Raw genomic sequence first — 12,471 nt, forward strand, 5'->3', positions numbered from 1 at the left:
AAATGGAAAGAAATAAAGTTTTTAGTCTACCTCTACTCCATTAGGTTTCCATATTTCAATGGAACAAATGGTGCAATCCATGGAACTAATAGAAAGGAAGAAAACTGAAAGTTTTTAGTCCGCTTCTACTCTATTAGGTTTCCGTGTTTCAATGGAACAAATGGCACAAAATGAACTAATGGAAAGGAAGAAAATTGAAAGCCTTACGTATTTTTTGAAAACCCCTTGAAAACAATGGAGAAAAAACAAATGTTTATTCCCAATTTAATTCTGTATTACTGCTCCAAAAAATGGAGCAAAGAGATGGAATTACAACTGAGTAATGGAAGTGTAACTACACCCTTAGGGTACACGCACACGGGCACTAAAGAAGTTGCACCCAAGATTCTCTGGCACAACTCTGATCGGACATCCTGTCCGTGTGCTGTCTGATGTGTGGGGGCTGTACATTTACTTGTGAGATTCTCATCTGAACATCAGACAATATTAGGACATGCTGCATATATCCATTTACATGAATGGACGCTACTTCTGTCCCATTTGGATCCGAAAATCGACCAGAAATATCCGTGTGCAGGTACCTTTAATAATGATAGAAAATAATAAATAGCAGGAATTGTGGCGGTAATAAGACATATTAATACTTCTACTATAGCAGTATAAGTCTGTGTGACAGCTGTTACCTCTCATCCTTTCATAGTGGGAGATGAGCTTTTAGACTTCTGTCTCTGATGCTGCTGATCTCAGTTACTTTGCAGCAGAAAACTAGAGTGTAATTAGTGATAAATGTGCTGATTGTGTGCTGTGTGACATCTCTCTAGGTTCTGCTCTCTTGTGTACGAAGTGTACATCTGAATCCTCGACATGCTCAGACGACAGCATTACTTGTCCTGCAGGATCTGTGTGTGGATCAACATACACAAAAGGTCTTGGCGGTGAGTTCTATGTCTAACCCTTTCATGACCAGGGCTATTTTGGGTCTTGATGTTCAGAGTAAAATTTCACACACTGGAATGCCGAATTTGATATAGAACTTTTAATAGAGTTTCTTAATCTTCTAAAAATAAATATAGTCTCTCTTTATATATATATATATATATATATATATATATATGTTTTGGTTTTTTTCCTGTGGGACACTTAGTACGTTCTAATTCTTCCAAACTGGAGTAGTTATCTTTTTATTCTATAGGTTATCCATAGTGATAAATGGGCATAGACAGAGAAAAATACACTTTTTCCCACTATTTGTTTACTTTAGTTTCCTATGAGTCTTTTCTGGGAATTTTGCAGGTAAGTAAACTACATTTTCCTTCACTACCACTATCGTTCCGCCGATCATGGCTATTAACCCTTTAACCCCTTAGTGACGAAGCCTGTTTGTGCCTTAGTGACGGAGCCAAAATTGGAAATATGACATGCATCGTTCAACATAACATAACTCCGTAAAGGTTTTGCATATCCCAGTGATTCTGACATTGTTTTTTCGCCACATATTGTACTTCATTTAGGTAGTAAAAAGAGACTTATATAATTTGTGTATATTTATTAAAAGTACCAATATTGGAAACATTTTGAAAAAATTGTCATTTTTTCACATTTTCAACTGTAATATCTCAAATATGTCCAAACATATTGTACAAATTTTTGATAGGATATATATTTCCATCTGTTTACTTTATTCTAAATGCACATTTAAAAACTTTAGTGTTTTTTTTTAACCATTTAGATGACGTACAAATTTAACATTACTTTTCAGCATTTTGAGGAACACTTTGTTTTCCTGCACCAAGCCAAGTTTGCAAAGGCTCATGAGTGTCAGAATGATAGATACCCCCCCCAAATGACTCCATTTTAAAACTACACCCCTTAATGTATCCAGTGAGGGGGGTCATGAGTATTTTGACCCCACAGTTTTTTTCAGGAATTAATTCAATTTAGAGGAGAAAAAAATAAAATTTCATATTTTTGCAAATATGTCATGTGTGTGTGTGTGTGTGTGTGTGTGGGGGGGGTGTCTCACTCTTTCCGCTATTGTGGCTTAATAGTGGGACCTGGGAACTTGAGATGCAGCCCAAAATGTAGCTCCCCGCCTGCCCTATTCGTTTCTGTGTTGTTTCCATCACTTTCTTGTGTTTTGCAGATTTTCACAAATGAAAACTTTAGCGAGCATCGGCGATATACAAAAATGCTCGAGTCACCCATTGACTTCAATGGGGTTCGTTACTCGAAACGAACTCTCGAGCATCACTGAAAGTTCGACTCGAGTAACGAGCACCCGAGCATTTTGGTGCTCGCTCATCTCTAATTAGAAGCGCTTGCGCAGTCTCCTCTTCTGTTCTGTTGAATGGGGCCGCTCCGGCTGGCTCGCGCCGCACAGGTCTTCTGCGCATGGCTTCGGTCGCGCCATGGAGACGGGGATGCCAACACCGGAGGGGGTAAGTGTATAACTTCTGTATGGCCAATATTTAATGCACAATGTATATTACAAAGTGCATTAATATGGCCATACAGAAGTGCTTAACACCGCTTGCTTGCGCGGGACAACCCCTTTAACTTCCATGACAGATGTGTTTACTTTTGATGATAGCTCTCCAAGGTCTGTTTGGATAGTGTTTCTGAGAGCTACTATAGCCTTGTTAATGTATAGTTCTGATGCTGGTTTATTCGTAGCATAAAGGCTCTGCAGACCTTCCTCTCCCTCTCTCTCAGACATATATATAGCAGAATTTCCAGTGCCCTCTGCATTTGATAGCTGTTGCCTCTGCTTTTCAGAGCTGCTAGTGGGCAAGGAGCTAGTTGTCGCCATCTTGGATTCTAGGGATCCTATGTCAGTGTCCCCTGCTGTTACTGACCTCTCTCTTTCTGAGGGGACCTCCATTTCCTGGCTGCTGCTGCTTGCTCCAGCAGCCTCTTCAGTGTCTCATCGGGTTGCATCCTCTTTAGAGGCAGGCTCCAGCCGTCCATTCTGCTTTTTTGCCGGGGAGCCGGGGTTGGGGGTGTCCTCCGTGGCCATTTCTGAGTGGGAGCCACACTCCTCGAAGAATTCCTCCAGTCTCACCGGTTTGTTTTTAATAGACCTCCTCCTGAACATCGCTGTGTTCCTGAAGCTTTCCCACAGCTGGTAGGATGATTTCCCCTTCTCTGCTAACACTACAAACCACTGCAGAGTGCCTTCACCGAGCGGAGCCTAAGCTGCAGCTGCCGTCCCGATGCCTGTCCAAGCCGCACCCCAACACAGTGGCATAACTTGATGTTCCTGGACCACAATGCAAAACCTCTATCAAGGTGCCCCAACTATAATGCTGTATTCATAGTACTTGGCTCCCTATATGGAGAAGAGAGGCCTTATGGGCCTCCCAAGACTCTTGGTCGGGCACACTTCTTTATGAGGGACACACCAGAGATCACATCAGAGATCAAGGCTGGCAGTGAAAAGTAGTGTGGTCTGTATAAGGAGCCATGGTCAGGAGTAGAGATAGGAACATAGTTAGAATAGTCAAATGTTGAGAACCAGAGAATCAGAATGAACCAAAATGATCACAATACTCAGGCATCTTCCAAAATTGTCACACTGGTGTTATAATCAGCAGAAATTCGCCTACTGGATCATCATGTCCTGTTTTCTAACCTCACTGCTTAGTCAGTTGTTTAGGGACTACAGTAGTTCCTCATTGGCTAGACTCCCATTATGTTTCCTTGGCTTCTGCAGTGGGTTTGCTGGTCATAACAGTTGTAGCGGCCAAGCCCATGGAGGGGGGCATAAAAATGATGTTAGTCACAATGGCACAGCTACTCCTCTCCTGTGGAGGAATGTGGTTTGGCTCGTGCACTGCGCAGTGGTAAATTTGGCAGTTCTTATTTGGTGCTACCTGTGGAGTCAAATAGGGTACAGTGGTGAATAATAAGTTACAAAAAGTGGAGAACTAAATAAAAATAGGGGTAGAACCTCTTTTCCCCTGGAGCACGTGGTGTGGTACTTCAGTGCAGATCTTATGTTGGTGGGAAGGAACTCCAGGATTCAGGTTGTAATGTAAACCATAAATGAATTTATTTTCAGTGAGAAAAGGAGATTGCAGATTGACTTGCTTCCAACACTTTGCATAAAGTGACTTTAGAATGAACAGTTACAGTTGTAGACATTTATTACTTCTGAACATTTCTCAGGGGATTAGTGCAAGTAAACTTCAATTGTACACTTCATTTTTTCTTTCATCTTTTCTCCCTGACTGTGCCTATGACTGGCCAACTTAGTTTCCTTTCTTTCCTGACTTTCTTCTTCTTTGGCTTAGAACTCCTTTTTCTCTCCTCTCTCACTTGTCTTCTGACTTTGCTAACAATTCTTGTTAATTGGTACTCACACTTTAGATATTTTCTCCTTCCCACCACACTGGCTGATCCTAGATGTTGTCACTCGACTCTGCTATGGAGCAGACTCAGCTCTAGACTGACTGTAGCTCTGCCTACTCCTCCAATTTATACTATCACTGTAGCTCAGCTTGTAAAGGGGCCTATTCTACCAATTCTAAGCTGTCTTCTCTTGCTAAACCTGGCTAACCATTCCACAGACTGTTGCTAAGTGACCTTAATTCACTAAGGGCTGGAGAACCTTGTCAATTTGCAATGTGCGACAAGTAGGAAGAGGCCTGCACTCTCTGAGTGGTTTCTAAAGGGTGGCTGAGGAGTCGTGTCATGGTGGCGATGTGCGCATTGCGCTCTATGTAATCTTGCACACAAATGAAGGTAGACCAAAGGATTTGGACGAACAATGGAACTAGGTGAACGTGACATGATTGCCTGATTTAAAAGATATTGGTAGGGAAATAAGACTGGATTCTTCCACACCAGTTGGGCAGTGGTTTTTGAAGTCAAGTCTTTCACAGCGACAGCAACTGTGTATTTCAGGTAGTAATCGATCATGGTGAGAAAATAAATAATGCTGGTCCTGCTGGGTCAATCTTTAGATGGTCAATGGCAAAAATCTTAAGGGGCCACATGGGTTCGATAAGATGTGGAGGAGAGCTTTGTTTTGCTGTGACTCATATTCTGGTTTCACACACTGTACAATCTTGGCACCATTTCTCAATGTCAGCTCTCATGCCAATCCAATAGAAACATCTACGAATAGTTGCTTCAGTCTTTTTACACCAAAGTGTCCAGACTGGTCATGGTAAGCGGTTAAAATAATGCTTGCATCTTGCCGGTGAATCAATATTTGTCTACAAAACAGATTTCTTCTAAGGAACAGTGTTACCATGCAGGGCGACGCGGGGTCCCGCGGTCGGCGCGCGCCGCTCCGGCGTCGGCTCCGGCGTCCTGGAGCTCTGGGGTCGGGGCTGTCCCGGCGACGTGGGTCGCCGGAAGTGCGCGCGTTCGCCTTACTGTTTACATGGGAAGCTGAATATCGTACGGAATCCACAATGCCAGCCGGTAAAATGTTCCGCAGAAGAAGAGCCTCCAGCTCGGACGACGAGGAGGAAGATGAAGGGGTGGCTAGAGAGGTTAGAATGAAACTAGAAGAAGCTAAAGAAGTGCAGAGTCTCAGAAAGCGACTCAATGGTGTCAGCGCCGCAGCTTTATTAGTGGGAAAGAATTTGCCAGAAGAAGCCGTATTGGTGGATGACCCTTTCAAAATGAACACTGGAGGGATGGTGGACATGAAGAAGCTGAAGGACCACGGGAAGGACAGACTTGGTGAAGATGAAGATCTGAACTTGGGAACCTCATTCTCTGCAGAAACCAACCGGAGGGATGAAGATGCTGACTTGATGAAGTACCTTGTCAGGTTAGATTCCAGAATTTTTCCCGCTCAGGGCAGGCGTTTATTGATTCTGGAGCAGCCACTAACCTGATAAGCATGTGTTTCGTTAGACCCCTGTTGGCTGAATTGGTGGTGCTGAAGACGCCAATTCATTTTACTAGTATTGATGCTACCCCTCTCTCTACGGGCCTGGTGCGGTGGAGGACCCCAGTGTTACAGTTCACAGTGGGGATTCTCCACTCAGAAGAACTATCATTCCTGGTGATGGAGAAAATGTCAGTAGACATGGTGCTAGGGATGCCTTGGTTGGCGTTGCACAACCCCAAATTCAATTGGACCACCCGGGAGCTGACTCATTGGGGACCATCCTGCCATAGCCACCTTGCTCCCCTTCCTCTCTGTTCAGTATATACCGCACTCATTCCGGAATACCTGTCTGACGTCCGGGATGTGTTTTCTAAAGGACTGTCAGAGACCCTGCCTCCCCACAGAGAGTGGGATTGTGGGATAGACCTTATTCCAAATAAGCCCATTCCTAAGGGAGCCATTTTTAACTTATCAAGGTGGGAGCACGAAGCTCTCAAGGTCTATATTATGGAGTCCCTGGCAAAACATCATATTAGGCCATCCTGTTCCCCTGCTGGGGCGGGTCTCTTCTTTGTCGAGAAGAAGGATGGGACATTGAGGCTTTGTGTAGATTATCAGGCCTTGAATCAGATCACAGTTAAGAACCAGTGCTCTCTGCCTCTGATTCTGGACCTCCTGAATCAGGTGGTGGGAGCCCACTGGTTTTCGAAACAAGATTTAAGAGGGGCTTATAATTTGATCCATATCCGCGAGGGGATGAGTGGAAGACAGCTTTCAATACCCCCTTGGGACACTTTGAATGTCTGGTGATGCCTTTTGGCCTGTGTAATGCCCCTGCGGTCTTTCAGGGATTTATGAATGCTGTCTTTCACGACGTCTTGGGGGTGTTTTTAGTCATCTACCTCGACGACATCCTGGTATATTCTCCTAACTGGGACTCTCATGTGCAGCACCTTAGGTTGGTACTAACCCGGTTACGTGAGTACCAGTTGTTTGACAAATTGGAGAAATGTCTGTTTGGCACTCAACAAGTGTCCTTTCTGGGGTACGTAATTTCTCCGACTTCTGTGCAAATGGAGTAGGATAAAGTGGCAGCTATCTCCCAGTGGGTCCGACCAGATAATCTGAAAGCACTCCAACGGTTCTTAGGTTTTGCGAATTTCTATCACAAGTTCATCAGAAACTATTCAGTCATCGCTCAACCGCTGACCGATCTTACCAGAAAGGGGGCTGACTTGGTAAGATGGTCACCTGAGGCCCTGGAGGCGTTCGATCGTCTCAAAAGGGCGTTCTCGGCCTCCCCGGTGCTCGTCCAGCCTGACCCACAACGCCCCTTTTTCGTGGAGGTTGATGCATCTGAGGTGGGGGCTGGCTCTGTGTTGTCTCAGGTGGTTAGCAGGAGGTCAGGCTACAGTCCATGTGCATTCTTCTCACGAAAGTTCAGTTCGGCAGAGCTTAATTACGATGTAGGTAATCGAGAGCTATTGGCAATGAAGTGGTCCTTAGAAGAGTGGCGTCACCATCTTGAGGGCGCTCGACATCCCGTCACGGTGTACACTGATCATAAGAACTTGGTATATCTCGCCAACGCTAAACGACTCACTCAGGCCAGGTGGGCTTTGTTCTTTTCTAGATTTAGCCTTGTAGTGACGTATCTCCCGGGAGCTAAGAATGTCAAGGCTGATGCTCTCTCGCGGAGTTTTGGGGTGCCAGAATGTGAGTCGCTGCCTCGCGAAAATATCCTGGAACCTGGGGTTGTGGCTGCGGCTGTGAACTCTGGTCTCCTTCCCCGCCTTCAGAGTGCTCAGCAGGACGCTGCACCAGGGGAGCTAGAGGGCAGATGGTTTATGCCAGAATCTTTACGCCTCACGGTTATTGAAGAGTCCCACTCGTCAGTTTTCGCGGGTCATCCGGGAGTGCAAGGGACTCTGGATCTGTGCTCCAGGCTCTACTGGTGGCCTGGTATGTCTCGTCAGATACGTGACTTCGTAAGGGGGTGCTCTATTTACGCTCGCGGCAAGAATCGCCGGCGGCATCCGTAGGGTCCTCTGAGACCATTGCCTGTGCCGTTGTCCCCCTGGTTGCACCTTTTGGTAGATTTTGTTACTGACTTGCCAGAGTCACAAGGGTTCACCACCGTTCTGGTGGTGGTGGACCGTTTCTCTAAGATGGCCCATTTTGTGGCATTAGAGAAACTCCCTTCGGCGATTGAATTTGCCCAGGTCTTCGTTAAAGAAATTGTTCGCCTCCATGGAGTTCCTGAGAACATTGTGTCCGATCGCGGAGTTCAGTTCGTGGCGCAGTTTTGGCGGGCCTTCTGCAGAAATCTTGGGACTTCGCTTTCATTCTCTTCAGCATTCCACCCGCAGACTAATGGTCAAACTGAGTGGAAGAACCAGGATTTGGTGCAATACTTAAGGCTGTTTGCGAGCGAGAAGGCTCATTGGCTGAGTTTGCGCTGAACAACCGTACCAGTTCTTCCACTGGGTTTTCTCCATTTTTGTGCGTTTATGGCCAGCATCCCCATTTCCTGACTTCTCTTCCTACCCGTCTGCCTGTCCTGCAGCTGATGTCGCCACTGATGTGCTGCAGGGGGTATGGAAGGAAGTGCAAAAGAATCTAGAGGCAGTGGGGTCTCGCATGCAGCTGCACAGTGGGAGAAGCCTCTCAGTTTCTGAACCTTACAGGGTGGGTCAGAAAGTGTATCTGTCCTCCAGGAACCTAAGATTGAAGGTCCCGTCCTTAAAGCTTGCGCCGCGTTTTGTAGGGCCTTTTACCATTACGCATGTAATTAACCCGCTCGCTTACGAACTTGAGTTGCCAGCCACGTGGAAAGTGCATAGGGTTTTCCACAAGTCCTTGTTGAAACCCTTTGTCCCTTCGGTGAGGCCCACGAGTCGCCACTCCCCATGTCATTATTGCCAGTTGTTTCTGGATTATTCCCATTTGTGGGCTCTGGGGAACTTCATCCTCCTCAGATTCAGTTGCTTGGGTGGTCTGGAATGAACTCCATGGTTTGGTGCGTCGTAGGAGTCTGATTTATTTCAGTAAATCTTCAGAGGTGGCAGGAATTTCCATCTCTGCAACTATAGGTTCGATACTCATCATCTGAATAGCTAACTTCTTAAAATCTAGGAAACTGTCACCTGGGTGTTGGACTGCTAACATTTTCAGTTTCATCCGGAGGTCTTCAGAGGTCACCCCTTCAATAAATTGCTCCAGTAGCATTTGGTCAGCAGTGTCAGCTTCTCGCAGATGAGCATGAATTACGATTTTCATCTCTTCCTGAAGGGAGAGGGCATAGTTCTGAAGGCATTTCCCTGACCGTTGCTTCTTATTAGTTTGGACCACTTGGGACTGCTGGTTCCTGGTTCCTCTGAATCTCTCATTTACAAGGTGCTATAGAGCTCAACTAAGCTCCAGAAGGAATGGGAGTAGAATAGCTCCCACTTAGGTTATTTTTGAAATATGGATGCTGGCCATTTACCTTTTCAAAATTGCGCAAAAAGGTCAAAGAAGTATCGATCCTGTTTGTGATGCCAAAACCCTGCAATATACGTCAAATTGGAAGACGCCTGCACTCTCTTAGTGGTTTCGAAGGGGTGGCTGAGGAGCTCTGTCATAGTCCGATGAGTGCAGTACATTCTATGTAATCTTGCGCAGTAACAATATGCATTTTTATTAAGTATTTCTTGCTTAGTTCTAGTGCCTTGTTTTAGTCTGTTTTGTTCTAGTCAGTTGATTTGTTCCTATGGTTGTCTGGACCCATCTTGTTTGCTAAATTTGTGGCCTGTTTGATTCTGCCCTCCCTTGGTTTATAATTCTGCTTGCTTGTTTGATTTCTTACCTTGTTCCTAGTGCCCTCTTGTTTTCATGAACAATATTTCAGATAAAGAAAACTGAGGGCTACCTAGGGACAGGGGTGTCTGGTCTTAGGGACAGTATAAGGGAGAGATTAGGGAAGATATGAGGAGAGATACCATTAGGAAACAAAATTCTCTGGTTATTTCTAGTCAATACTATCTGTCTCAGTCTCCTTTATCAGTTTAAATTTAATAATGCTAATAATAATAATCTTTATATAACGCCAACATATTCCACAGCGCTTCCAAGACAGGGGTAACAGAAACAAAACCACGATTACATGTAGTAATCAATTGATGGAAATAGTAGGGGTGAGGGGCCTGCTCCAACGAGCTTACAAACTACAAATAATCGGATGATATAGAAGGTACAATGGCTGAAGATTTACATGGTATGGCAACGTAGAGAGTGTGGGATGCTATACAAATAAACAAATAAAATCTAAAAGTTGTCCTGAATACTGGAGGTGCAAAATGCACAGATTCTGCTATTCTCCAATGGAAGGGTGAAATTTCGAAAAGAAAAAAAAATGTTTGATCTTTCTATTTGTAGAGGGAGTGGGAATTGAATATTTGATGAGGGGATGTGTACCTTCCTCTCAATGCAACTTCAGTGGCACCATGAGCAAAACGCAAGGACGAATTGCAGTTGGCATTTCATGCTGCAGCTCTGACGACTGTACTCCCACTCTTCCAACAGGTAAGTCATCAATTTCTGCTTTGTTCTACATACAAATGTGGTTTGGTAAATTCTTCATAGACTTTACAGCTCCTAGTTTACTAACGCAGCTGAATTTTCATGTCGTATAATTAAAGATGCCTTCAGAAACGTGGCACATTATGACTCAGGTCTGCACAATATTGAGTTAGTTACAATAGCCCAAAGTTTTGTACTCTTTCAAAATCCCCCACGGCTCCCATGCCAATGGTTTGTTCAATCCCCACCCATCTGTTTACTCCAGCAGTCATGTTTCATTTTCACGCATCACCACCGCAGCCAATCACTGGCCACAATGGTGGCATGTCAATCTGTTATTAGCACTGTCTTGTTATTAGCTCAAAAAAATGTACAAGAAGGCACAATTAAACTATATAAGAGAAAACTAAAGAAAAATACGAAAATAGTAACCAATTTTATTGTCAACACATATAAACAATGACAGACTAATTAAAAACATGTGAAAATCATAAGATAGTATCATAAGGGTAAAAGCTCTCTCCTATAATAAAGAGTGACCCCATAAACTATATTCCCTTACTTGGAACCACCTATGCTTTGTGATCACATTGAGTGTACACAGAATGGCCCCATTTTTAGAGTCCTCTGTCCTTTCATAACTGGAGCCTCCTTGTATGGATATTAGACATGGGACCCCAGAGTGCAGCATAAAATCAAGTGACAAGTTATCTGTAGATCAGATTCAGTGAGATTCCACATTAGATGGGAAAATCCAACAATCTAAAGGCCCACCTACACATAATAATTGTTGTGCCAAATTTGTTCAAAGGGAAGTGCCCGATAATTATTACATGTAAACGCGAAGCCTTCGTCCACTGTTTCTGTCTCATTTTCATCACTGAGTTCCAGCCTGCATAAAAATCATTGCATAGAATATAAAGCACTGAGGGAGAAGTGAGCATGAAAATAGTGATTCTCAGTGATGATCTGCCTGTCTAAACATTCTTCACGAGCGCAAACAACTAGCGGTGATGTCACTTGTATGCTCATTTGAACAAGCGTCGTCCCATGTAAATGGGACATAAGCGACTTCTAAAAAGGCCTGATCATTGGTACTAGGCTAGTCGAGTGTCACATCTTCTTCATACGTTAACCAATGAACTACAAACAGGACTCGTAAGCAGACTTGGCATAATGACTGGCAAACACCCCAAACACTTACCAGACATACCTGCACGCATAAGCACATGGAAATGCTATGGTACGAGGTGGTGATTCATATTGTGGCCAATATACTCAAGCCCACTAGCCCATGACAAGGGTCCTCATTGTCTAGTGGGTCCCTACTCTCACTAGACAACTTACTCCATGAGTCCTGCCTGCAAGCGGGGTGATTATCTGAATAGGGATGGCGCCATGCTGGAACCTAAGGACCTAGCTTGCTCTAGATGGTAAACGATCCGAGCAGCACAGGACACAGTTCACACCAACACACAAATGAATGCACACTACACGGAACAGGACTGTTCAGACCACATGTTTGGACAGCTACACAGAGACACAGAACACGTTGTTTTTCACACCAATACAGCCTGAACATGACTGCTCACCTCTAGAGATGAGCGAGCACCAAAATGCCCGGGTGCACGGTACTCGAGTCGAGCTTTTCGTAATGCTGGCGAGCTCATTTCGAGTAACGAACTCCATTGAAGTCAATAGGAGACTCGAGCATTTTTCAAGGTGACCCATGCTCTGCATAGGGGAGGGTGTGTGATTCACCTGAAAACATCAGAAAGTGATGGAAACACCACAGAATTGGATAGGTCACAGCTGGGGCAGCATGTATGGATGCATCTGAGGCTCCCAGGTCACTCAATACCTCAGTGTATGTCCTGTCGATCCACACTATATAAGCAGACTGTTTGCATTTCTTAGAGTTTTTCTTTTTTGCTATAGTGTATGCAAAATACCCCACTGTGTGTCCTGTCGATCCACACTATATAAGAAGACTGTACGCATTTCTCACTGTCTTTTTTTTCTATAGTGTATGCAAAATACCCCACTGTGTGTCCCGTCCATTC

General features: G+C 44.5%; 1 protein-coding gene across 1 annotated transcript in view; it reads left to right on the forward strand.

Moving 5' to 3' along the window:
- Positions 1-865: 865 nt before the first annotated feature.
- Positions 866-12,471, forward strand: part of LOC136632005 (phospholipase A2 inhibitor 25 kDa subunit-like) — a 29,475-nt gene continuing 17,869 nt past the window's right edge. Inside the window, exons 1-2 of the mRNA XM_066606538.1 lie at positions 866-935; positions 10,265-10,411. Of these exons, the coding sequence (XP_066462635.1) occupies positions 10,288-10,411 (124 nt within the window). The 5' untranslated portion in view covers positions 866-935; positions 10,265-10,287. The remainder of the gene's footprint in view (positions 936-10,264; positions 10,412-12,471) is intronic.

This window comes from Eleutherodactylus coqui, chromosome 6 (assembly GCF_035609145.1).
Source record: "Eleutherodactylus coqui strain aEleCoq1 chromosome 6, aEleCoq1.hap1, whole genome shotgun sequence".
Lineage (NCBI taxonomy): Eukaryota > Metazoa > Chordata > Amphibia > Anura > Eleutherodactylidae > Eleutherodactylus > Eleutherodactylus coqui.